Source organism: Myodes glareolus, chromosome 10 (genome assembly GCF_982192425.1).
Source record: "Myodes glareolus chromosome 10, mMyoGla1.1, whole genome shotgun sequence".
NCBI lineage: Eukaryota > Metazoa > Chordata > Mammalia > Rodentia > Cricetidae > Myodes > Myodes glareolus.
The window spans coordinates 27,637,515-27,664,193 of NC_142035.1; the positions used below are offsets into that span (position 1 = coordinate 27,637,515).

General features: G+C 52.0%; 2 protein-coding genes across 13 annotated transcripts in view; one reads left to right on the forward strand and one right to left on the reverse strand.

Moving 5' to 3' along the window:
- The window catches only part of Snph (syntaphilin), a 42,044-nt gene extending 33,493 nt beyond the window's left edge, over window positions 1–8,551 (forward strand). For all 11 annotated transcript variants that reach the window (XM_085697242.2, XM_048445626.3, XM_085697239.2 and 8 more), the window contains 2 exons: window positions 477–626; window positions 4,520–8,551. In XM_085697242.2, coding sequence (XP_085553368.1) covers window positions 477–626; window positions 4,520–5,687 — 1,318 coding nt within the window. In that variant the 3' untranslated portion in view covers window positions 5,688–8,551. The remainder of the gene's footprint in view (window positions 1–476; window positions 627–4,519) is intronic.
- Window positions 8,552–9,023: 472 nt separating this feature from the next.
- On the reverse strand, window positions 9,024–25,765 carry Sdcbp2 (syndecan binding protein 2). 2 transcript variants are annotated; one of them, XM_085697247.2, is made up of 10 exons: window positions 25,611–25,691; window positions 21,106–21,154; window positions 16,772–16,844; window positions 15,288–15,357; window positions 14,463–14,563; window positions 12,089–12,247; window positions 11,360–11,535; window positions 11,108–11,279; window positions 9,813–9,904; window positions 9,024–9,564 (listed from the first exon to the last, which is right to left on the reverse strand). In XM_085697247.2, exons 3-10 carry the CDS (start codon window positions 16,823–16,825, stop codon window positions 9,510–9,512), a joined length of 879 nt encoding a protein of 292 aa, XP_085553373.1. In that variant the 5' UTR covers window positions 16,826–16,844; window positions 21,106–21,154; window positions 25,611–25,691; the 3' UTR covers window positions 9,024–9,509. The 2 variants fall into 2 exon arrangements, with proteins under 2 accessions (XP_085553373.1, XP_048301587.1); XM_048445630.3 differs by lacking the exon at window positions 21,106–21,154 and having other exon boundaries at window positions 25,611–25,765.
- Window positions 25,766–26,679: the final 914 nt, after the last annotated feature.

A 26,679-nucleotide genomic window follows, 5' to 3' on the forward strand; every position in this document is an offset into this window, starting at 1 on the left:
GAGTCCTTTATCCTCCAGGCAGGCTCACTCAGAACCTGCCCTTGCTCCCCATTCTCACATCCTCCATTGAAGACAGGCAGCCCGGGCTCAGGAAGCGCGCAGACTGCATAGGGGCTGCTTGAGCTACCGTCTCTGAAGTGAGTGAATGTTCGTAGGACAAAGGCTCCCGTGCACCCAGTGCTGCGGTGAGGGTCTACACAGGGTGTCAAGGGGCACTGAGCACACACGTGCCTCATGAGAGGTCCCTCTTCCCTGGGCAGATGTGTCTTAAGTCCCCCATCCAACTCTTCACTCAGGAGAGCCTCGCTAAAACTCACCTCACAGAAGGCTGGCTCTCGGTGTGCCACGCCCACAAAGCCTGCTCAGAAGGGCTGGTGGCACAGGCTGAGCTGAAGATACTTAGGCTGCTCCCTGGTCCGGCTCTGTACCCCACCTGCCCACTGCATCCCCCACCTCTGATGGACGGTCCCTTGCAGGCGCTCCATGAAGTATACACTATGCAGCGACAACCATGGCATCAAGCCCCCCACCCCAGAGCAGTACCTGACTCCGTTGCAGCAGAAGGAAGTTTGCATCCGGCACCTGAGGGCCCGGCTCAAGGACACACAGGACAGACTTCAGGACCGGTGAGTGGCAGCCAGGGGAATCTCAGCAGAGCCAGGATCTTGGGGTATCCCCTGAGAAGAGGGAAGAATGGGCCTTGCTGCCATCGACCTAAACTCTCCTCTTGGCAAAGCCTCATCTGGGCCCATTTATAGAGGTGCCAACCCCTGACACCCCTTGACTACTTTAAGCAGGTGCTTGGGGCCAGTGGGAAGGGTCCCTCCCTGTAAGGACTGTCGCTCCCTGCTGCGGTCCTCTTCTGACCATAGACCTGCACCTCCTCTGGATGGCGGCTTCTCCCCTGGATCCTGTCTTCCCAGGGATCTGAACCAGAGTCTCTCCCAGCTTCCGTATCCCTGGGGGTGAGAAATAGACCTTTAACCCTCCCCTGCCTCTCCACAATGAGAAACAGGGGCCTCAGCCCACAAATCAGGCCCCGAAGCCTTCCTCCATGTCTGCGTCCTTCCTAGAGACGGCCCAAAATCAGGAGATGCTATGGCTGAGATCCTGCTCAGCCTGGGGGGTCTGCCAGGAGCTCAGGTTCAGCTGTGCTCATTCACAAGTCCTTGCGAACGCTTGGTGCTACCCCTCCTGGTGGCTTCATCTTTAATGAGTCACACTTCAAAGGGTTGAGCACTGCGGCAAATTGTGTCACCCCAGGCAATAGGCTGAGGAGAGACTGTAAGTTTGAGGACTACCTGGCATACATAGTTAGGCCCTGTCACAACAAACATCCCATATTAGGGTGGGATCCCCACCTCTGATGGCCTGCACCAGCCCCCTCTGCACTGTGTTTGTTCTAAGCTGGACCAAACTGGACGGGGCACTAGAGCTCCGGGCAGGCATCCCCACTGTGCCTGTTCTTTGCTTCTGTAGCAGCTTTTATACCTACCCGAAGTTATTCTACAGGCCATAGAACTGGCCTGTCTAACCCACTGGAGGGTGTGTAGACAGTTTCCCCTCCTTCCTGTGAGCCCCTCCCCCACTTCCCCTCCTGCTTCCTCCTCCTAATCCTCTGTAGGCCTCCCATGGATATCAACCAGCCATAGCATATCAAGCTGCAGTGAGACTGGGCTCCTTCTCTTCTGTTCAGGCTGGATGAGGCACCCAGTAGGAGGAATGGGTCCCAAAAGAGACAGTCCCTGCTCCCACTGTTAGGGGTCCTACAAAAAGACCAAGTTACACACCTGTAACAGCTGTGGGCCTCTGAATGGAGAGCCTAGCTCAGTCCCGTGCAGGCTCCCTGGTTGTCAGTTCAGTCGCTGTGAGCCCCTATGAGCCCGGGTTAGTAGGTTCGGCGAGTTTTCTTGTGGTGCCCTTGACCCCACCGGCTCCTCCAAACCTTCTTCCCCCTCTTCTGCAGGATTTCCCAAGTTCTGCCTAATGTTTGGTTGTGGGTCTCTGCATCTGTTTCCATCAGTTGCGAGCGAAGTGTCTCTGATGGCAGTGGGCTAGGCACTGATCTATGAGTACAGCAGAGTATCCCTAGGCATCGTGTCATTGACTTTCCCCAGTCATGTTTGGTTCTACCCTTGGTCTCTGGGCCCTGGCCCTCAGGGGTGAGCTCCCTGTCATAGTTGAAGCACGATTAATAAAAACTCAGAGATAGAAATTGGGGTTCAACCTGAAGACCAGAAAAGCAAAGCAGCCAGCCACCTCTACCTCAGTCCAAAATGGCAGTCCTGCCTCCAAGAATCTCAGAATGAGACTGCCTTTCTGAGCTGTCTCCTCCAGTTTTATATTCCTCTCTAGGGCTGGGATTAAAGGCGTGCACCACTGGGAACAGAGATACACACCTCCCAGTTTCTATGGCAAACTAGTGTGGCTACTGGGATTAAAGGTGTGTGTCACCACTGCAGTCTATAAGGATGACCAGTGGGACTGTTTTACTCTCTGATCTTCAGACAACCTGGGCCGGTCATTTGTTGACGACTCCCACAATTTCAGTGCTCTGATACCCCTTTTTACCACCCTGTTCCCATTAGTAGTCATTCCCCATCCTCTCCAGTCACCCTGGTACCCGCCAGTCTTCCTGTCCTTATAGATCTCTGGGCATGATATAGTTCCGCATGCATGACCAACCTCTACCAGTTCAGTCAGGCTTGGTTGTAGTTTCAGAGGTCGGGGTGGTCTATGGGCTCCACCATCCTTGAACTAAGGTTCCCTTTTCGGGTTCCTGCCCTCTTCCCAGTGATGCCCTGGGTCTGATTGTGCTTTTGTACTGATGTCCATGAGGAGCCAGAAGCCCTTCTAACTTCTTCTCTGGGCCAGCCAGCAGTGAAATATAGGCCATCTACCTGTGTTTGGCAGAATGTCCCCAACCACTCTGTTACCCTTGAAAGGTCCCACAGCAGGCCTGTCCTGGCATAAGGCTTTTCTCCTCACACCCTCCGGGTATTAGTTAATAGCCAGACATAGTTTCTGTGCTAACCTCCCTTCTACTTCTCAGCCACCATGTGCTTTGACAACCGCCTCTGTGTTTGTGGACACTGTGTCCCCACACTTTGAGGTGCCGTTTCTTCCGTCTTGCATCCTCGCTGGCCCTTCTTTTAAGGTGCGGTTCAAATGTTATTCCTATAGCTTCAGTCCAGCTCAGGACTGGGAAGCCATTGTCCCTGAGGTCTAGCTGGCTCCAGGAAGAGAAGCGCAGGAGCGGCTAAGCTGAGCATGCCCAGTTCATCCCAGGGCAGGCAGGAGCGGCTAAGCTGAGCATGCCCAGTTCATCCCAGGGCAGGCAGGAGTGGGAAGTGGAGATACTCCACCCTGAGGAAGAGAAGGGAGATCAAGGACCCCATGCCTGTTATCTGCCTGCTTTTGCCACTTGGGTAGCTCCAGTCCACTGCCCTCCCCAACCCCACTGCTGAATTAGACTATGTGGAGTGGTCAGATCCTCCTAGAGGATATTGCTTGACCTCTGGAGCCTATTCCCGAGTGGGACTGCCAATCTAACTTTGGAAAATCTGTGGTTCCCTATGTGGTACAGTCACTCTGCTAGGCTCACAAACCCCCCAGTGGTAGCCTTGGCATTGGCAGTTTGTTCATTAAGCCAGGCTTCCGGGTGAGATGTGGAGCTCATGGCGAAGAGGGTCCTGGTAGAGTGAGTGGTAAGCTCCGCCCCCATGAGTGCCCTGCTTTCCTACTGCTTACAGTCAGTGTCCACTGAGTGTCACCCTGGTTTCCCCTTAGCCACTGTGGCAGGGTTCACTAACCACCTCCCTCTTCCGCACCCCCGGGTCCAGCTGTAACTCGGGACTTGAAAGGCCTCAGCCACTCTGGGTGGGAGTCTTGCTGCTGTTGCTCACTGGCGCGGCTCCTCTCCTGGTATCTGCATTCCTCATCCATCTCTTTGGCCTCCCCCCTTGACAGTAAAGAATAAGAAGCTTCTAGCATGCATACAGGAGAGCCACCCAGTCCTCCCCCTCCTCTAACTCATTACACTTGGTGATAATTTATCTCAGGCCACCACCCTTCCCCTGGGAGTCTGGGAACAGACGTCTGTCCTCTTAAAACACTCACAAGCTGCTTTACTAGAAAACCATATCCCTCTCTTGTGTTTGCCACTTTGCATTAAGGGTTTATTACATTTTTTATAGCAGTGGGCTCATAATTAAGGATCTGTGTAGTCTCTTCTGGAGGCAATGATGTGAAGGCTTGGCTTAGTGCTGAGATAGGGATGTGTCTCCTCCTGCCATTTTTTTCCTCCCTCTCAAGGGAGTTTCTCCTGTCTTGGCCCCTGGCTCCACCCACCCTTCCTCCTCCCAGTAGGATGAAAGGAAGAAGAGGCTATTAAGTCTTCCCACTTTTGTCTCTAGCTTTGAGCCACCCCACTCGAGGGCCATCTGTGTTTGATGACATCCCCTTGTCTCTCTGCAGCAGAAGCCAGGCTATAGAGCAAGTGTGTTTCCTTTGCTCACAGGGACACGGAGATCGATGACCTGAAGACTCAGCTGTCTCGCATGCAGGAGGACTGGATTGAGGAGGAGTGCCACCGTGTGGAAGCCCAGTTGGCTCTGAAAGAGGCCCGCAAGGAGATCAGGCAGCTCAAGCAGGTCATCGACACTGTCAAGAACAACCTGATTGACAAGGACAAGGGGCTCCAGAAGTACTTCGTGGACATCAACATCCAGAACAAGAAGCTGGAGACGCTGCTGCACAGCATGGAAGTAGCCCAGAATGGAATAGCCAAGGAGGAAGGAACCGGGGAGTCGGCTGGTGGGTCCCCGGCACGCTCCCTCACCCGCAGCTCCACCTACACCAAGCTGAGTGACCCAGCTGTCTGTGGTGACCGCCAGCCAGGGGATCCCTCCAGCACCTCTGCTGAGGATGGAGCTGACAGTGGATTTGTGGCTGCTGACGACACACTGAGTCGGACGGACGCCCTGGAGGCCAGCAGCCTGCTGTCGTCAGGAGTGGACTGTGGCCTTGAGGAAGCATCACTGCAGAGCTCCTTCAACCTGGGCCCTCGCTTCCCTGCCAGCAACACCTATGAGAAGCTCCTGTGCGGCATGGAGGCCGGTGTGCAAGCCAGCTGCATGCAGGAGCGGGCCATCCAGACAGACTTCGTGCAGTACCAGCCTGACCTGGACGCCATCCTGGAGAAAGTAGGCCAGGCTCAGGTGTGTGGGACAGTCCCCAAGGACAGGCACTCAGAGCTGGATCCCCACCCGTCAGGGCCCAGAGACCCCAACTCAGTAGTGGTGGTGACAGTGGGTGACGAGCCTGAGGCCCCAGAGCCCATCACCTGTGGGCCAACTACACACCGGCCTGCAGCCAACTCCAACCCGGGACTACCAGTGAGTGTGGTGTGTCCCGTGGAAGAGGAGGAGGAGGCAGCTGCCGCTGAAAAGGAACCCAAGAGTTACTGGAGCCGCCACTACATTGTGGATCTGCTGGCTGTGGTAGTGCCGGCTGTGCCAACAGTGGCCTGGCTCTGCCGCTCCCAGCGGCGCCAGGGCCAGCCCATTTACAACATCAGCTCTTTGCTGCGGGGCTGCTGCACAGTGGCCTTGCACTCCATCCGTAGGATCAGCTGCCGCTCACTCAGCCAGCCAAGCCCCAGCTCAGCGGGCGGCTCCCAACTCTGAGGGGGCTGCCAGCCCTTCACTTTTGGCAGCCTGACCACTGATTGTAGGATGCCATTTGCTGCCCCTCACATCCCCATGGGCATCCTCTTAATTTACTTTCAGGTCTGGAATAGCGCCCCCACCCCAGATGTTCATAGTGTCAGGGCCTCAGGAAGGCAATCCCAAAGCCTGAGAGAAGAGGTAAAGGTGGCCAGTTGACGAGGGAGACACTGGTAAGAGCTCCCCTCTGGCCCCTCTGTCCACCCAGACTTCAGACAAGGCAGGCCCTGCCGAGAAAGTCTTTGGCTGTGTTGATCTGGGGACCTGCCTTTCCCCTGCACCATCCTTTCCAGCACCCAGCCCACTCCGTGTCTTCTCTCCCAGGCCATCCCTACCCCTCTCCTCTGGCTCCTGGACCAGTATTAGCTCCTCAAATGGAGGCAGCCAGGACTCAAAATGCAGAGAACCACTCCAAGCAGGGTCTGGCTGCCCAGGTCCCACTGAAGCTCCAGCCTCTCCTCCCTTGTCCTGGGATGCAAAAGTACGATCCAGCTGGAAGGACCGGCTCAGGCAGGAGGGGTAGAGAGCAGGGTAGGTTCTGTGTCCGTCTGTCTGTCCTCCAGGCCTTTCCCCCACAGTCCGTTTTCCTCTTGGTTCCTGGGTGTGTTCGATCTTCACGAGCTGTCCAATGCTCATTGCTACCCCTGACACACTAATTAGGGATTGGGAGAGAACGCTTACCCAAGCCTCAACTTCCATTGGGTGACTCTGTCAGTGCAGAGAAGACAAGGCGAGCGGGTCTAGGGGCCCTTTACCTTCCGAGATGAGTCATCTCATCTGTAGCCTAGAGGTACCTCAGCGATTTGGGAAAGTCAAGGGCCCCTTGCCCCAGGCCCCTTTGGCCTGACCCTACCTATGTTTGCACTTGGTTCCCTTAGGGTCTTGGTTTCCTGCCCACCCCAGAACCCCCAAGCTGCTTGCTTTCTGGGATGAGGGTTTCTGAATCTCTGACCCAGCTGTCTCCAGAGGAAGGCGGCCATCTGGAGGAATCTGCAGATGGGGTTCTGAAGTCACAGCATCTGCCTATCCATGCCAAAGCAGGGTCCCCTGGGCATGTTTCCTAACCAGGGGAGTGGCCAGGCAGTGGGAGCCTGCCTGGGCTGCTCCTGGTCCAGGCCCAGTCAGCCTGGGAAGATGCCCTGATCCTCACTTCCCTCTTCTTCCCAGAGAGGTCAGACCTGACTGGCCCACACCGGGGAGTTGGTAGAAGCCTGCATCTCACTCTCTGACCTAGAAGCCTCTCTGGGTCTCTGCTAAGGTCGCTTGCCCTCACCGTTGCCCCAGTGGCCACGACTTGACTCATGAGTTCTGCCCCTCCACTCTGTGCCCTCCCCCGAGGGCACCTGCATGCACTGGGAGTGGGCAGCCAGCCTAGCCATCAGGGCAAGAGCCCTCTGCCACGCGCTTTGTGCCTCCAAAACTCCCCCACCTTGGCTGAGGCCTCAGACCAGCCGTCCTTGGTGGAGCACCCCTACCCAAGCTGAACCAAACCCAAATGCCTGAGGCCTCGCTGGGGCTGCCCCATAGGACACTGGGGTGGTGCCATAGAGAGACGGGATAAAACTGATCCAAAGCCAAGCCAGGACTGGCTACGGACCCAGCCTCCTGCGCCGTGCACTCATGGAGCTCCATATGTCTCCTTAGCAACAGTCGAAGCTCTGCTGAGAAAATAAATGTATGAACTATATTTGACAACATAAAATCCATATATTTTTCACCACTGGCATTTAGTCCAACTTCACAGCCCCTCTCTGTTCCATGTCTTGCTGTCTGGGCCTTCTTGTTGTGTCTCGTGTTTTTGGTGAACTTGGGCAGGGTTAGAACTGCGGTCCACTCTGCTCCTGCTGCTGGAGAAGCCATTGCAAAGTGCCCGGGTCTGTAGAGGCAGTAAGTGAAACTGACCGTCCTCCTGCTCCTGCTCCGACCCTAGCCCCGTCTCGCAGGGATCCTCTTCTGGGAGTTCTGCCTATCAGAAGGGCTCTGCTCCTTGCCAGTGGAGTGAGCAGATTACTACCCCATCCTTGGATGAGCCTGGATCCCTGCAGGCTGGGGTACAGGCCCTGCTCCTAAGTGTATATAAGCCCAGAGTCGCGTATCTGTAAAAAGGGGCTGCGATGTCAGGAGGTGGGCTTGGAAGTAGACACTTCAGCAGCCTGCTGGTTCCAGACGTGGAGAAGGGGGCTGAGAGCAAGGTGGGACTGGGCCAGGCTCCCTCGTAGATGCTCACTCCCAAAGCTCCCCCCCTTTCCTTCCAGTTGGCCACTCCCCATAGGCTGCGATTTGCCCTCTTGCCCTTGGCTCCTGGAGCAGAAATGTTTAGGGTGCTCCTTTCCCCTACCTCCAGTCAGAGCTGACAAGGTCTTGAGGAAGTGTCCCCAGGAACTACCTTCTATAACTACTGAGCCCTCGGAGCGGAGTGGCTTGAAATAGTGGCTCCCTCATTCTGGAGCCCTCTGTCAGGGCTCAGTGAGGACTTCTGAACAGAGGCAGCCTTGAGCAGAGTTCACCACCAATGTCTTCAAGCAGGTAGCATCCATAGCTTTTCACTGAGACCCCTTCCCACCTGCGCAGACAGCAGACGGCAGATCCCAGGCTCTAGGGCCCGAAGGCTATTGAGGGGCCTCCACCAGGAAACTCACGGTCCCCTCTGAACTAGATGACAGCACAAACAGGCCACCGTTCACTCTCACATTAGGCTATTCCCTTGACAGAAACTTCAGGGGACACAGGAGGGGGGCCGTGGGGTGGGGTCTCCTTTGTCTTTTCGTTCAGACAGAGTTGTGCCTGTAGCAGACAGCTCTGAATTAAAGCATGAGGACACACACCGCCCCTCGGCCTGGTGTCTTTGTACTGTGTCATTTCTCGAAGTGGGCTGGGGTGGGTGAGAAGCTCACCATGGCACCCAACACAGATGGAAGCAGCCATTGGCTGGCTCGGCCCCACCAGGCCCTGACGTGTAGGACTCGGGCCTCTCTGCCCATCTGGGGTTAGGTACAGGATCTAGAATTCCCACCCTGATCCCAGGTCACATCCTGCCCAGCACTGGGACAATATTCCCGTTCTGCCCAGCAGTCCTGAAATGGTTTTTTTTGGCCCATTCTGTAGCTACAAAAACAGCCAAGATCATTCAAGCAGGGTCCCTGCCATCCCACAGCCACCTGACCCTCAGCACCAACATCCTATGACAGACTGGCAAGCATGCCACAATACACAGACAGACTGCTGCTCTCAGAGACACAGATAAGGACGTGGCCTGGTCACTGTCCAAAAGCAAAAGCAGCCTTGTCATGTCCCATGTCGTGGAACCTGGGATTCTGGAATTTCCAGGAACTTTAATGGAAGTTACTGTGTTTAAAAGACAGTCAAAGGTCACAACTAACCTACAGACAGTCAAGGGTTACACAAGTGATCTATACACATCTGTGATAAAGATCAATGAAGGCAACACACAGGGAACTCCTCTGTCAAGTGGCTGACTTCTAGAAGAGGCAAAAGTCTACAAAGGGACCCAGCAGCACTCGGTGACATTCTGCTGTTCTGCCTAAGTGCCCAGCATCTGGGGCACAGAGAACCAAGTGCCTGCGTCACACTTGTGCCTCAGCATAGCTAGGAGTCAGGATCCAAGGAGGCCTGGAAACAGCAATGGCAGACTCATCCAGCATGTATCCACCTGAGACATGCCCATGCAATGCCCAGACCCAAGTAGCAAGCCATCTGTAACTGTTGTCTGAGGATCGCCATCTTCACTGCAGAATGGCGGGAGGCCTGGGCTGCCCTGTGACTTCAGATGTCTGGAATGGAGTGGTCCATGGTGTGCTGCAGCAGCAACGGGGACAACCTAGACAAGGGCGACAATGACAGTGCTGAAACTGGCAGCTGTCCTTCCTCCACCCCCAACGCAGCCTGTTCCACCCACTCATCCCCCACTTCTAAGGATTTCAAGTCATGAGAAGCCACTAGCCACCATGAACTGAAGAAGAGTCAAAGACAGAACCAAGCGGACGGTGCTCTGGGTCAGCACCGAGGCTGCCAGGGCATAGGAGGTGGAGCCGGAGCAGAGGGCAGAGGGTGGGTTAACAGCCTTACTTTTTGACCATATGCTCATAGATCACAGTAGGAATGAGGGTCAATGTGATGACGTTTCCAGCTGTGGTCAGGATCTCTGTAATCTTTTTGTCCTAAAGAGGAGGAAAATGATTGGTCATCGTGGGGAGCAAGAATAGCACTGCTACCTGACTGGTAGGCAGCTCAGCATGGCTGTAGCTAGAGGACACCACCTACACCTCGCACCTGCCTGCAGCAGCTGGCTGCCCGGGACCCTGGACATCTCAGGGAAGCTACTGTTCCTCTCATTTGAGAATTGGCAGGATCACAGGACCATGGCACTGACCTCCCATTCTTGAAGGCCAGCCATGTGGGCCTTACCCCACAAATGTGATTCTCCAGCCTCAGCCAACTTCACTGGCCCCAGTTATATGTGGGCTTCTGTGGGGGACACTGGGCCCACCTGTGTGTGTCCTTGGGCTCCTGCTGGCTTACCAGTCCGAGCCAGCCACATGGGTCCTCACCTATACCCCTGACTAGACCATGAAGAAAACGACAGACAGTCTCCATGCAAACGCTGTTCACCAGATGAATGACTACAATTATGGTAACAAGCCTCTGGTCCCTGCTCAGGTCCTGGTGACCATCATTTTGCTTTGCTGACATGTGGGCTCCTGTGGGAGACACGGGGCCCACCTGTGTGTGTCTGCAGGCGTGAGATGCCACCACCTGCCCCACGAACACCATGGGATGGAGAGGCATTCCTACCGTAGTGGCGTGAGTCAGGACTGAGTTGCCCTCACTTGTTCAAGTCTCAAACCACAGCTCATTACTGCCCATTCCCAGAAGACACCTCTCTTCCCACATCTACAGCAAGGGCCTACAGCCATGTGTACCTTCTTGCTTTGTAAAGATAGAATTCACCTACCCTCCCTGAATAAGACCAGAAATGGATTTCCAAATCACAGTTTTCTAAAGGAAATCCCATTACTGAACGTGATCAGCGTCCAAACAGAAGCACCGCACAGAGGAGGAGATGTCCTTGTGGCCAGCAGCCACCTGGGAGCCCATGTCCTCGCACATTACAATACCCACCCTCCCCCCCGGCACATCTTATCTTGCATGCTAGTAACTAGAGTGAATTCTTATGGGCACCTACTTGTTCTGATTGACACTGCTCGGAGCGCCACACACACAGCATACTGAAGTCCCCATCTACCTTAGGATGGGGATGTAGAGGCGTTGGCAGGTTCTACAGCCTATGCAGACAGGAGCCGTCCCGACCCCACCATCTCCCCAGTGCCTGCATTTCATGGCAGAGCTACACCACTGCCTACCTTCAGCCCAATGACGTTCTGTCCGTTCACCTCACACACATAGTGGTTGGTGAGAAGTCCATTCCGGGCGGCGGAGCTTCCCTTTACCACAGATACAATCTTCCCCTTCTTGATGAAAAAGCCAACTTGGCCTGAGCTGTCCTTGTGCATAGTGACAGTCCTCTGGAATGGCCTAGTAGAGAGTAACAGTAAGCTGGGCTTGTGGGCGTGGCCGGGGCCAGGCAGGGGGGATGCTGGGACCTGGCGCCTGACCTGTCCCGAACAATCATGACGATCTTCTCGGCCGATGCCTTCTTCAGCACTTTGTGGGCTTTGTGTGTGCTCCACCCAGCACAGTCACACCCATCGATCTGCAGGATCTGGTCCCCAAAGCGCAGCCCCACGAGGGACGCAGGGGTATTGGCCTGAACCAGCTGCACAAAGAGCCCCTGGGAAGCAAGATGCCAGAGTCAGCACCCCTGGCCCCTCTACGATGTTCTTTTCCCCTTACCCTGTGAGCTTACAGTGTAGTGGGATCTAAGATCTGCAGGGGGATACGCAGGTTACCCCCGTTTTCCTAGAGGAGAAAACACACCAGAACCCACAGAGCACGCCGAATTGGGATTTCAGCATTACACTCAATTCTCCTGTAGCACCCTTCCCAAGGGTATCTGGCTGGCTTTCTCTACAGTCATCAGGAAGCCAGACCCATGGGAATTGGGGTTCAGGAAATGGGGGCTCTGAGAAAAAGGAGCCTAGTATGGGACTTTCACAGAAGATTCCTGCTGCAATTAGGCACAGCCTTGAGGCCTCGGTTATTAAGGTGCCCGCTTTCAACCTTCCTTACTGTGGGGCTCTCTAAGCCCTGGGAGGGGAGGCCCCTGTACACTATGCCATCTCAGTCTGCCTGGAAACTGTCCCAAAGGAAAGCTTGTGTCCCTGGGGCTGTGACAAGGGCTATTTAGCACCAGAGGGGAACAGGCCTTCGCAGACCTGGCTTACCTTGTCAACAGTCTGCAGACGCAGTCCAGTCTTGCCACGCTCGTCCTTGCACAGATGAATCTCACGCACTCCGGGCTTGATCTCTGCACGCAGCACACCCAGGTTGTTCCCAGAGACTGGTGCTACTACCTGGCCAGGCCCAGGGCTAGTGACCATCATCTGCAGACATAGTAGTGGGGAGTTAGCCAGGCACATGGGGCCCGTGCCTCGAGGGTCCCTGGGTTCTAGGAAGGATGAGTAAGAAACTGAAAAAGTCCAAGTTACACACACGCACACACATACACACACATACACACACACACACACACACACACACACACACACTTTGCAGAGGTTGAAAAGGAACGAAGCTTGATGCTGCCACTAGAGGGCATCACAATCCATACTCCTAAATATGAGAAGAAAGGGAAAGGAAGCTGGGTTCAGGAAGGAGCCCCTTTATTTTCCAAAGGAGATGAATATCAAGAAAAGATCTACTTACAATTCACTTAAAACAAGGACATTTTTACGGCAAATGATGAGCCATGGAAAATGAAAGATAGGTGTAACTTTGTCCTGAACCAAGAATAAAAATTAGTGAATGATTTCCTCCAAGGAGACAGAAAAGCCATTAGGAAAATGCAGGTGAAGACTTGTCATAACTAGTGGTGACACCGAGTGCTGGTGATGATGTAAAAGCACCAGGCATTTGGCACCACTGGCAGGAGAGGAGAATGCATAGCCCCTCCAGAAAATAGCCTGACAGCTGCCCATGAACATACATTTATCACATTGTGCAACAATCGCAGATTCCAGCCTGTTGTGCCAAAAAAGGAAACGTGTATCCATTAAAAAGTCTTTACATAACAGTTCTGTATGTAATCGTAAGAGACTATAAAATTGCCAATGGCAGGTAAGAAGTGGCAGCTAGGCACACATGAGAACCTGAAATCAGATTCTCAGAATCCACATAAAAAGCTAGGCACATGACCATGCATCTATCACCCAGTGCGGGGGAGCTGGGGAGACAGAGACAGGAGGATCCCTGCCATTCATTACCCAGCCTGGCTGAATCAATGAGCTTCAGGTTCAGTGTGAGACCCTGTCTCAAAAAATGAAGGTGGAAAGGGCTAGAGCAAGACATCAGCCCTAGTCTGCACATACGCGTGCGCGTGTGCACACACACACGCACACACACACACACACACATCCACAGACACACAACTAATATATATGTAGAACACCTCCAAAGAGTCATAGTTTCTGGTTTTCACTTATATAGCATTATGAAGTGATAAAATTATAGACAGAAAACAAGGCTGGGAGTGTGGCACAGTGGTAGAGCATCCTTACGTGAGGTACCCAGTATTGCCAAAGAAATAAAAAGACAGGGAGGAGGAAGAGTAAAGAATGGAAGAAAGGAAAGGAAGAGAAGGTTTCCTAGAGTTTGAGAGGGTTGGAGGAAGGAGGAAGTGTGACCACAAGGGATAGAAGCTCTTTCTGAGGAGAGATGGTCCTACCCAGAACTATAGACACACTCTCCTAGTGTAAAATATTGGACTTGCTATTATACTACAGTTATGACAGCAACACTTGGTGAAACAGAGTTGCAAGTTACCAGGAACCTACTATTTAAAAACACAAAAAGTTGAAAGCATTGAAAGTAATTACAATAATAAACATTTCTGAGTATGGAGCTGGAGAGATGGCTCAGCAGTTAGGAGAACTTGCTGCCCTTGCAGAGGGCCCGGGTCTGGTTCCCAGTACCACAGGATGACTCATAACCTTCTCGAACTCCAGTTCTAGGGGTCTGCCATACCCTTCAAGGCTTCCTCAGGTACCAACCACACATGTAGTACACATATGTGCAGGCAAAATGATCATATACATAAAAATATAATAAATCTTTTTCAAAAACATCCAGGAAGTCAAGCAGTGGTGGTTCATGCTTTTAATCATGGTACTTGGGAAGCAGAGGCAGCCTGGTCTACAGAACAAGTTCCAGGATAGCCAGAGCGACACAGAGAAACCTTGTCTCAAACAACAACAACAACAACAAAATCTAGAAGAAGTGGTGCATGACTTTAATTTCAGCACTTGGAAGGTAGAGGCAGGTATTTCTATGACTTTGAAGCTATGGTCTACATAGCCGGTTCCAAGTCAGCCAAGGCTACACAGTGAGACCTCATCTCAAAAAAAAAAAAAAAAACAAAAACAAAACAAAACAAAAAAAAACCACCCATCATAAGTCAGGGTGAGTGCATCTGGGTTATAAAGAATGGCTGGGTTGACACACATGTATATGCACACATGAACATGCATGCACACACACACCTTTTTAAATGGTAAGATCAAGGTGTTTAGTGGTCAGCTGCGGCAGGAGACAAATACCTACATTGCCACCATCTGGAATCTGAGGCAGGCTCTTCTGGACTTCTTGGCTAGAGAGGGACAGCCCCATGTAACTCTCCAGTTCTGCCAAATTTGGGTACAACTCTGGTGGGAAGGAAGAGACAAGGTGTCACTCAGCAGCTGGTGCAGAGCTGACTTTGGTTGGCCAGGGTCATCCATTCTCAGTGAATCTGGAATACTTCAAGAGCACTCTGATCCCCTGGAGCATGTAGTGTGTCCCAGGGATGCTTGCCAGTGGCATGGGCCAGCTCTGCCAGAGGCCTAAAGCACCCTTGTCTAGGAGCAGCCTCAGACATCACTGAGGTACTCAGTTCAACTGCTTCAACATCAGCTGGACCGGGGACACAAAGCCAGAGAAGGGGCCGGACTACCAGGGACCACAGGCCATGACGGAGGGCAGCTCAGAGAGACAGCAGAGCACAGAAAAGGGGAACCGTGGGCTCTAGTTTCTCTCATGGGGCTGACCCAAGACTGCTATGGGCTTCTATAAGGGTGACCTCAAAATCTGCTCTTCCCAGATGGTCTGCCTATGGTGGCACCAAATCAGGCAAATTCTGCCTCACTGTCAGTTTCTTCAATGTTTTCTCAAAGGGCAAAGGTTAATTGTACACGAGCCCCACCAAGTGACAGGTGAGAAATGGCCAGAATACCGGGCCACATCCTCAGGGTCAGGACAGCGCACACACCCAGGAGAGGGGGGCTGCCCAGGAATAGGAGCCTGAAGTTGCCTTCCTAGTGAGAGGCCTGGCAGTGCTGGGGTGTGTGATGGAGTTGGAGCTGTCATGTCACTGGGGTCAGACTCACTCACCTGAAAGTGGGGGTGCAGAAGCCATGGAGGTCAACGGAGTGGGCATCCTGGGTGAGGCTCTGGCTTGGGCCTGAAAAGAACATGGAGAGTTGCTAGCTCTAGCTGGGACTCGTGGAGCCTGGGACTCCCTGAGGCGGGACCCTGAGCATTGAGTATGATTGTAGACGTGTGGTGGCAGGGTGCTCAATGCTCCAAACCACATGTAAATGTAGCCTCTACATATGCATGTGTATAAGCCAGGTATACAAGGTCAAATACTGCATGTGCTCACTCACACCAAAGCTAAATGGATCGTGCTCTGTAGCACAGTGGAGCAACTATGATGCACAGCCAGCAATGACTAATATTCCAAAATAGCTCGGGGGAGTTTGAGTATTCCAAACCCAAAGAACTAACATAAGCCTGGAGTGATGGATGTGCTAGCCCCCCACACCCTATCTAACCAGTACAGTGTGTACACAGGTGGAAATGTCACATGTACCCTACAAATATGCATAGCCACAAAGTGTCAATTAAAAATAAAAATAGTATGCTTCTTATGGCTTATGAGAAATGGGGCTCAGCAGCCAAGAGTACTTGCTGCTCTTGCAGAGGATCTGGGTTCAGTTCCCAACATCCACATTACAACTCACAGCCATCTATAACTTCAGTTGCAGAGGATCTGACACCCTCTTCAGGCCTCTGTGGGTACCAGACATGCACATGGTACATATACATTCGTGAAGGGAAAACACATATACAAAGTATAAAAATAAATAAATTTTTTTCTTAATGTGACCTCTTTGGACATGCATCTTTCTGGCAGAAAGTTCTCTGGGGCCTGTAACTATTTTCTTCCCATGGCAGCCAAACCACGAAAGCCCAACTCCCCACCGAGTTCTCAGGGAGAAAGGCTGAAATTCCCAAAGACTTCTAGGAACTAGAGGGGGTTGGAAGAGGCTGTCTGGGGTTGAGCATGCTAAACCCTGCAGTTCCTGGGGAAACTGGCTGGCACCTGGGGTACTCCTTCAGAGGATGGGCAAGTGTCAGAACCCACATGACTGTGGCTGCTTTTTTTTCCTCTCAATGGGCCTTGACTCCTGGACTCTCCCCTCTACCCATCAGCCCAGTGGTTCTCATCATTCCTTGTGCTGTGACCCATCAATACAGTTCCTCATGTGTGGTGACCCCCCACAACCATAAAATTATTTTTGTTGTTACTTCATAACTGTCATTTTTGCTACAGTTATGGATAGTAATGTAAATATCTGTGTTTTTGCGACGGTCTTAGATGACCCCTGTGAAAGGGTCATTCAATTCCTAAAGGGTGTCTTGACTCACAGGTTGAGAGCCACTGCATCAGCCTCTGCACTGGGTCCCAGGGCTTCCAAGAAATTCCCAAGGGCTCCCAGTACCCAGCATCCCCTAAGACAAGCTTTGGTTACTAGGGTTAATTCCCAAGGTCACCATAAAGGACTCTAGATGAATAGAGCCTGTTTCCTTACCTGGATGACTTGGCCCACCTTCAGGTCCTCCAGAGATGGGTACAGGACAGACATACTTGCTCCTCGAAATACCCTGTAGAGTAGAGAGGGTGACGAAGGTCGAGGATGCAGCTCCCAACCTTCTGAAAAAATGCAGGACAGGCTCCTGCCGCCTGTAAGCGCTCTAAGACCACCACTAGGAGTTGCTGTCCCATTTTAGGGATGAAGAGCCAGGATCTACAGCAGTCTGTTTCTCAAGCTCATAATCTCCACCCACAAAACCCCACATCTGACTGATCCTGAACCTTAGAAACCAAACCTAGTGGACTGTTCGAGATGTAGCCAGAAGAGGCAGGGTCAAGGGCCATGTGAACCAGTGAGTTTTCCTCATCCACATCCAACTCAGCAGGTGCACATGGAGCAGCTGTTGCACACCAGGTGGGGCTGGCAGCTGGCACAGCATCACTCACAACCAGAAGCAGTTGGGACTTAGCGTTGAAACAGAAAGGCGGGAGACTCTTGGCACTCCCAGCCCTTCCTTCCATTATGAGTATCTCAGCTCCACAGTGCACCACCGTCTTAGGCAGGGCTGTTGCTGCTGCGATGGAACATCATTGATGACCTAAGTCACAAATAATCCCTCACCAGTTCCGAATTATGAATAATAAAAGGGTTATTTGTTTTGTGGAGAAAACCTACAGATCACTGTCCTAGACATCAATCCTCTGTGGAAACAGGAACAGAGTCTAGCACCCAGAGGCAGGAGCAAGAGAGTGGGCGCATGTTTACCGCTGCTTTTATAGTATAAGAGAACACACCCAAGTGGGCTGGTATCTTAAAGGCTATTGGCTGAAGGAGTGGAATGTGCTCCCACAGCACCTCCCCCTTTTGTTTAAATAACAGAATTCCCAAACCCAATACAAAACTATATACACTAGGAACAGATATCAAGTATAATTAGAATTACAATCAGCATAAACAATATTAAGCAAGGAACTTATGCTAAATGTTTTAATAAACATTCTATTCTATGGAGTCTAAGTGATCTGTAAGTTTTCCCTTTAAATAAATAACCCTTTTATTATTCATAATTCTGATCTGGTGAGGGATTGCTTTATGACTTACATCATCATCTGGCACCCCTGACTCTGCCATACTTCCTGCCCTCTGCCAAGCAGGCCACTCCAGCTGGATACCACACCCTACCTCCCTGTCACCTCCCTCTTGCTGGATCTGCCTCCTAGGGTAAAGGTTACTGCCCTGCACACTGGGCCCTATCACCAGGATAGGCTCTGAGCTATATACCCACCTCGAACTCTTCAGCTATCCCGTGCCTTCCCAGTTCATGGCCACCAATCATGGTCAAGGTATGTCCTTCTGGCCCACATGTAACAGGAATGCCAGGAAGTGGCATAGGGAACTGACTAGACTGTACCATGATGTGTGAAACCAGCCCCATGACCCTGCATGACCCACAGGGCACTGAGGGCATTCTCATGAGTCAGTTCTCCCTCTGTACCTGCTGCCTCAAGCCATGTCCTCCTTAGCTACTCTCCCACTACCCTTCTCATGTAGTATCAAGTCCCTCCCACCCATGTCTCTGCCATACAGACCTCCTTCACTGTTCTGTCACTCATTAATGGCACAGCATCCCCTAAATCGGCCATGGCTTCCTCTTTCTCCACTCCCCAGACAGTATGCAAAAGGACTTTTAAAGCATGAAGCCAGAATGCTGTGGCTTTGCTTGAAGCCCCGGGCCTCTTGGAGGCAAGAGCTGATGAAGAGGCCTTGGAGGAGCGTGGCTTGCCAGCTGCTGCTCTCAGCTGCTCTCCATGACCCCTTCATACCTCCAAAGCCAGTACCACCTGGGTGGGTCTTACACTACCAAGCCCAGCTGCCAGCCCATGGCACAGCATTGGCTGAGTCTAGAACACAGCATCTCTGTGCTGATCTCAGGAAACGCTTCCCAGATCTCACCTGACTAACGCGGGTCTCTTAATCCCCTCTAATTCTCAGTTCCAGCTGGCCAGCATCTACTGGCCGAGGAAGTGACGGTTATTTACTTCTGTGGTGCTGGTCTCTTATTAATTACAGCTGAGTCTTTAGTCCCAGCTAGCCAGACCCACAGTCTCAATTCAAAATATCAAACAGCCTCCACTAGGGCCTTTGCTTCTCTCTGAAACTTCGCAAGTCGGGCCTCCGCCATCTTCACTGCTCTTGGCACTATTCTCTAACCTTCAAGTTCTCACAGTAGCTCACCAAACTCTGGACACTCAATGGTTTTTCCAGCCCAAAGTGCCAAAGCCCTTCCACAATCCTCCCCAAAATATGATAAACCACAGCAATAGCCCACAATCCTGCTATCAAGTTCTGCCTTAGGTTTATTAATAACGTCATGAAACACAGCAACTTATGACCAAAAGCAACTTGGGGAGAAGCGGGTTTCTCTTTCATATTCGGAATCACAGTCCATGAGGGACACCAAGGTAGTAATTCAAAATGAACAGGAACCTGGAGGCAGGAGTTGATGCAGAGGCCATGGAGGAGTGCTGCTTACTGGCTTGCTCCTCATGGCTTGCTCAGTCTGCTTTCTTATAGAGCCCAGGACCACCAGCCCAGGTGTGGACCTACCCAACAATGGGCTAAGCCCTCCCAAACCAACCTCTAATCAAGAAAATGCTCGACAGGCTTGCCTGCAGCAGATCTTATGGAGGAGGCATTTTCTCACAGAGGTTCTCTCCTCTCAGACAACCCTATCTTGTGTCAAGTTGACATGAAAATAGCCAGCGCGCACTCGCCACACACACACACACACACACACACACACACACCATTAGCTTCCCTGGAACATAGTCTGTATTTCCTAAAATGGCCCCAAGGGCTTCCTAAATCTTCTCTGGAATGGAACTGGTGGTCCAAGGGCCAGATATAAAGAAATTGCACTTGACCTTGCAGAATATCTAACAATTTGCTGCTTAAATGCAGAATTGTAGATGCTACCCTTCTGATTGGTTCTGGAAAAGCAGGAAGCTTTGGCAACTGAAGCTTTAGTTGAACACCCCCAGACTCCAGTGTGCATGGCCACCACTCTCCATTGCCTCTTATACCCAAACCACTTTATTCATTGGCATTGAGTTCCAGTAGATGTTTGTTTGCCATTTTGACTTTACTCCCCAGTTCCACATCTTCCTACTCCCCCAACCCCTACTTTCAACTGCTGCAACAAGGAAAGATTTTTCAGATACTGGAATGGATGTCACTCTCTCCCTCATTTCTCAGCCTTAGAGTGGTAGTCCCTCTGTCTGACAGACTGTCTGGATCACAACCTCTGGTCCTTGTCTAGCTCATTCCTAATAATTCTCAAGTCTAAAACCATTGGATCCTTCACATAGGAAGCCTGCTTTGATTGGTTCACGCTGTAGTGTTCCCCCTATGTCCTTATCCTGTTGATTAACCAGTCTTGTAGTTGACTCTACTTGTCTCACGTTTTGTTAGACTGGGAGTCCCAAGAGGGCCTTCTCATTGGCTGCAGAACCTCTCAAACCTGTGCATGGAGGATAATGCAATGATATGGCAGAGGCAATACATCTGGCCCTTCCACTCTTCCCCTGTAAAGCAAAATTCTGTTATTTCAAGACCATGCCCTTCCTAAGAATGGAACCAAGAACCAGAGGTCTAAATGTATCTTGTGAGGCTTTTTTGATTTTTAAAATATGCATTGGTGTTTTGTCTGCATGTATGTCTGTATGAGGGTGTCAGGTCCCCTGGAACTGGAGTGACAGACAGTTGTGAGCTGCCATGTGAGTGGCGGGAATTGAACCTGGGTCCTCTGGAAGAATGGCCAGTGCTCTTGACTGATGAGCCATCTCTCCAGCCCCCACCTTGTGTGTCTTAATCCTGTATAGTTCCTTAAATATGAATTGTCAGATCATGGGCCCGCCCCTTTAAGATGATCACTCTAGGGGACCAGAGCCTTCAGCCTGATTTATGATCCTACCCAGAACCAGGCTCCTCTGTGCTCCTTGTCACGTGGTCTCTCCTAGACCAAATCATGGGGTGTGGCACTTTCTGCCACTCTCTGAAAGGACATAAAGCTCAAATGCTTTCCCACAGTTCACTCCTCCCTGGTCTGTCTATGACAGTTTCTCTCTGTCTCTGTCTTTCTTGTTCCTCTCCAAGTTTTGAAGGGAAGCCCTAATCATGTTGTTTTTAGTAGAAGATACCGTCCTTCTTAATGCTCTTCCTTGCCCAGGCCTGATCACGGCTCCTGTGATCTCAAGGCTTTCCCCCCAACAAAGTTCATTCCTGAAGGGTATTTTTGTGTCGGCTTCTTTCCAACACCGTGTCCAACTTACCCAACTGCTTGCAGCCTCTCTTCTCTGATACGAACCTGTGTCAGAGAATCTGAAAATAGGAAGTTCATTGCTAGTTTGTACTGAAAAATATAAATAGCTGACAAGGGAAGTAACATAGCCAGGACTCCTTCACAGATGGACGGGACCTACTTCCCTGCGGCTCAAGTACCCAATCAGTCCTTTGTTGATTTGTGTTGCCTGCTTGGCTGCTGGAGGAGACAACTGCGGTTCTCAGTCCTAAACTAGTCTTCAGGACAAGAATGACTATCCCAAGATAAGAATTCCCAAGAGAAGGGGCCAGTATGACTCTAACCTTTTAGATCAGCTAAGGGAAAACTTCTTCGGGAACCAGCCCTACAGTGCACCCTCCAGGTGGCTTTTAAGCTTGAAATAACGCGCAGCAGTTACCATATACCAAATTATGCCTTGACACCAGGAGTATGCACTGCATAAATACGGACCTAAGGGACCACCCTGTCTACCTTTTTCTGTTGTTTTGTTGTTGTTTTTGTTTTTCGAGACAGGGTTTCTCCGTGTTTCTCTGGAGCCTGTCCTGGAACTCACTTTATAAACCAGGCTGGCCTCGAAATCACAGAGATCCGCCTGCCTCTACCTCCCGAGACTGGATTAAAGGCATGTGCCACCGCCCGGCTATGTTTACCTTTTTCTAACCATACAGCAATAGATCAGGCGCATTTTGCAGCTGCCCTCTGAGTGAAAAGAGGTCCAGAGCCCACTAAAAGGGGTGGTGCAGTCTTTTATTGCAGGCTGCTTGGTGCATAGTCTTTTATTGCAAGCTGCTGTTCTTTTCCTCACTACAAGGCGTCCTTGCCTGGGCAGTAACTCAAAGACGAACCGTGTGACCCGTCCCTTCTCTTTAGAAATGGGAGTGAGTAGGCACAGACTCTGCACACTTCACACACTCAGGATCCGGGAGCGTTCCAATTGCCCAGGGACCATCCTCCGTACGCACCTCTGTCACACGGTTCCATGGCCACCCACCCCACAAGCTGCCTACACTTCACAATCTTAAAGCTCAGAGCCCAGCCGGAAGTCGCGTCATCCTTGTGGGCTACAACAGAAATCCCGCTCGCTTGCGTACGGTGCCAATGGCGCAGGCGCACCCGGCCCTTTTGCTGCGGGCTCCCAGAATACCCCGCGGCTGCAGAGCCACCATAGCATCCTATTGCCGCCGAGTTGCAGAAGGTGCTAGTAGAATCCACCCAGCCTCTGATCTCTTTCTGGCGTCAGTATCCAGAGTCCAGCAACACAGCGGAGTACGGGACGCGAAGACCAGTCAGGCTCTGCAGCCCTCCCTCCCCATGTGTACCCAAAGAGACTCAGAGCCGGTGGTTCTCCAGAGAGCCCTTTGTTGGTCTCAGCTGGTCACCCTGCTTGACTTTCTGGGCACTAAGGCAGCAGTGGATAGGAGAGGAGAACAGAGTTCACACCGGGCCCCCGCTGCTCGTTCTGAAAAGGAGAGTCCCTCTCCCTTTTAATTTAGAAGTGCCTTCAAATCCCTAGGTGTTGCCTCTGATGTCCTCCTCTCCCCCACCTCAGGATTCCGGCCTGACCCTGACTCTTGCTTGACCTGCCCTGCTTGAAATGCACCCCCCGAAACACAGGCACCAACCACCAGAGATGAAACTATTGGCTGCTGGCTGCCCAGGGAAGTGGGCTTGGCTGAGCAATCACTTCCCACAGACAGTCAGATTGTTCACCCTTCGTAAGGGACTTAGGCAATGGACTCCATGGGGTGCAGGGGAATAGCTGGAAAAGCAAGGAAAAAGGTCATCTCTGAGGGAGAAGACCCGCCTATGCCCATGAAGGATGGGGCGTTTAGGTCAGTGAAGGGAGAGTGGACTATTCCTAGCTAGGGAGTTCCACCTGCTGTTTGGATATTTATTACCTTCAAGAGACTTTCTGGAAGTTTTCCCAAATCTTGCCTGCAGCCCCACCAAATACACCCACGGGCTGCGCCAGATATCTGGGAGTTACCCTCAGCCCCTGCCTTTACCTTCTGGGAGAAGCAACACCTAGCTCTTGACGTCAGAATTAATCTCAGACTTCAAAAATGTCCTGAGTGACTCCTGGCGGGCATGTCTCTGTCATTCATTGCATTTCGTTCATTTCACACGGCTTGCTGCTTCTAGAACTCAGCCTGCTCCCCATGCTCACTCCCCATGCCCGCGCCCCCGGGCCCGCTCCCCGTGCCCGATGCCCCATGTTCGCTCCCTGTGCATGCGTGCTCTGCAGTGCTGTTCCCTGTCTTGAATGCCATCCACAGTTGTGGCAAACTGTTCCGTTCTACGCCTCCCTCTAAAATATCTTACCCCCACACAGCCCCCAAGGTCCTTCAAAGCTCTTCCCCCAGACCACAGCACCTCCTGTATTCCCTAGTCATTATTCACTCGACAGATGTTTGGGAAGCACTGAGCCAGGCCTTCTGCGTTTCCCTGGACTGAAATCCCACCATGTTGTAGAGTTTGCCTGTCGTCCTCACTGGCCAAGCCCAGAGTCTTCCTAAAGTTAGAGCAGGAGAAAAGCAGACACTGGAAAGAGAATTCTGACACCTAGTGGGCCACTATTTCCTCCCAACTGAAACGGCAGCCCCAACCGGGAAGGGAGTTGGAAACCTAAGGAAGCATGGGAGACTCTGAGAGACTCGGAGCACATCTTTCCCTCCCCAAGGTTATATAAGCAGTGAGCAATTGTCAGGGCAGAGACAGCTCTTCTGAGGAGCGATCTGCAGTCGCTACCCTTGCTGAAGTGGGCTCTTCCGTGACGTAGCTGCCTTCAAGCCACCCAGGCCCTTTCAACCCCACTAAACTCCATGGTTTTGCCACAGTAGGCATGGGGTCTTTTAGTTGGTCTGTCATTGGTTCTGAGGTGAACAGAGGTTTGTTCACATCTCCCTAGGAATGTCACCTGACACCTAGATAAACATTCTTCAGTGTAGAAAGTCCTTGGAAGAATAACTGGGCGTAGAAAGGGAAGCTACAGCCCTAATGAGAGACATAAAGTCGTGTGACAAGGAGTTTGTTCAGTTCCTGCAAGTCATTAGCTTCTTCCTTGCGCCTGGAGGGACTTTCCTTCCCAACACCTTTCCGATTCCATCCCAGAGCTTTCTATAGCTCTTCATATCATAAGCAACAATAACACCCACAGCGTATCAGCAGTCAGACCCTGTGGAATCAGCAGGGCTGGAAAGGGGCCATCAGCCCCCGTCTTTGAACTTGAAGAACACTTTGTTCCGAGCTGCTGGAGCTCTGGGACTCCCACTTGTTCCTGTGGACAGCTCATCCATCCTTTAGAACGCAGAAGCGTGGGTTACTGTGGTGGAGTAAATAGCTCCTGTAAGGCCGAATTAGCCCAGGGATCTGGTGAACCTGCAAGGAGGAGGCTGTTGCTAAGCCACAAGCATGTGCCCTCTCTGTTCAGGGCTGCACTGTGCCAGAGGGAACCGGACTTGGGAAATGCTGTTCCCCCAATGAAGGGCCAGGGGAGGCAGAGCAAACTGGGACATTAGAGAGAGGCCCAACCTACTGCCTCTGTCTGACTGTGAGAGCAGAGAACGGGCAAGGCTCTACGGCGTTTCTTTTGTAATAACTCTTTCACCGCAGAGTTATCCGGGCATTAGAAGATTAGCTAAAAGAGATGCACATAGAGACCTCCTAGCGCAGTGCCCAGCACAGATAGGCAACTCCACACTAGCTGTCTGCTCAGCGCACATGCGTTCTTAGCTCCCCCTAAGTCCAGGTACTGTTTGGGACAGCGGCAGTAAGAAGTGAGCAAAACTGTCACTCTTTGAAGCAGGGACTTCGTATTGAGGAGCTGAATTAAAAAGCTCCAAGACTCTGTAGGCTGTGCCGGGGAAGGGGCGGAAGAACTGGGGAGGAACATGAAGCGGGATGGAGAGCAGAGAGAGGCGGTAGGACTAGGGGAGGCTTGCTGTGGGTGAGAGGCGTTTGAGCAAAAGCTTAAAGGGCAGGGTGGGCAAGAGCAGTCCGGGGAGGCAGGGCCACTGTGCACGCCCTGAGCTGAGAGTGTCCTGTGTGGAGGGACACCTGACCTGAGACTGAAGCTAGCTGTTCAAAGGACTCCGAGGGAGGAAATCAGCGAAGAGGGGAGACCTCCAGAGAGAGGTCCTGGAGGGCTTGAAGGTCTCGGCGAGGACTTGGGCCCTTCTTGAGTGAGAGAGCCACTAGCGAAGTCTGAGCACCCGAGAGCCACAGCCTTTGTGGCCTCTTGGCCAGTGGCGGTGGGACAGACTAGAGGCAGGGGTAAAAGTAAAGAGGAGGGCGGAAAATCATTCACTCCAGACACTGCCTGCGCCTGGGGTCAGAAGAGGAAGGCTGTGCGCCCATTGCATTTCAAGGGTGGAACACGTTTAGAAAAGAACTGCCTAGGAAGTCCTAGACCACAGGACGAGGGAGGAAAGAAGTGGCCTTTGACCAGGTCTTGCTTAGCTCCTCGGTCCCAACCAACACAGATTCTGTTCTTACCTGCTGGCCAGATGCTCTGTATCCGTCTCAGGCCACTGCAGAGTCTCTCGGGATGTGCTGGTGGCCTATGTTCCAGTTGGATCTCTGCTCCGGGAAGGGTGGTGCCCGCCCCTTGTTCGACTGACTCACAGTGAACTGGGATGGGCCCAGGTTAGGCTGTGACTAGGTAAACAGAGCTGTCACCAAGCCCACATGAGGCTCTGCCTTACTCCAGACTCGGAGGTGGGCTTAGAGACACACAGCTGACAGGAGTAGGTGTGCAAACCAGGGCTACTTGGCCCTGTGAGGAAGGCAGCCCTGGCTGTGGAGGCCTCGCTCTGCTGAGGGCGAAGTCAGCTGACTGGAGAGCGGTGGGATGAGTAGCCTGGGTTTTTGAGGGTGGCCATATTTTGTAACCTAGTGTACTTCTTAGAAAGGGCCTCTGACTGAACCTAGGGCTCACCATTTTGGGTAGGTTGACTGTCCAGCAAGCCCCTGGGATCTGTCTCTACACCCCCTGTGCTGGAGTGCTGGAGTTACAGATGTGTGCGGCTGTTCACAGCTCTCACATGACTGGTGGGGTCCTCAATAGCCACGGAATCAGCCAGCCAGCCATGCTTATCAGTTTCCCAAGACAGCAGTAAACATGGATCCTTAAAAACTTAACTGATTGTCTCCTGGAAGGAGAATAAGGAACTGTGTTGCAGTAGTGTTGGTGCAGGACAATGGTCTTTTCCTTTATTTCTTTTTGTCATTTTTTTTCTTTTGACACAGGGTCTCTCTATGTGGTCTTGGCTGGCCTGGAGCTGACTATGTAGACCAGTCTGACTTTGAAGTCAAAGAGATCTGCCTGCCTCTGCCTCCCAAGTGCTATGTTTAAGCTTCGTGCCACCATGTCCAGCTCCTTTGTGCGTTTTAAAGTTTGAAATTTTTAAATGTATATTTATCCCACTAAATAATCATATGAACATCAAGTTAAACAGAGGAGGAGGAGGAATTCCTGGTGGGTACAATTGGATGACGTTGTCTAGGGAGGAACCTAGGAGTCATGTGCTGGGCAATCCCCTGAGGAATGACGGAGTGCACCTGC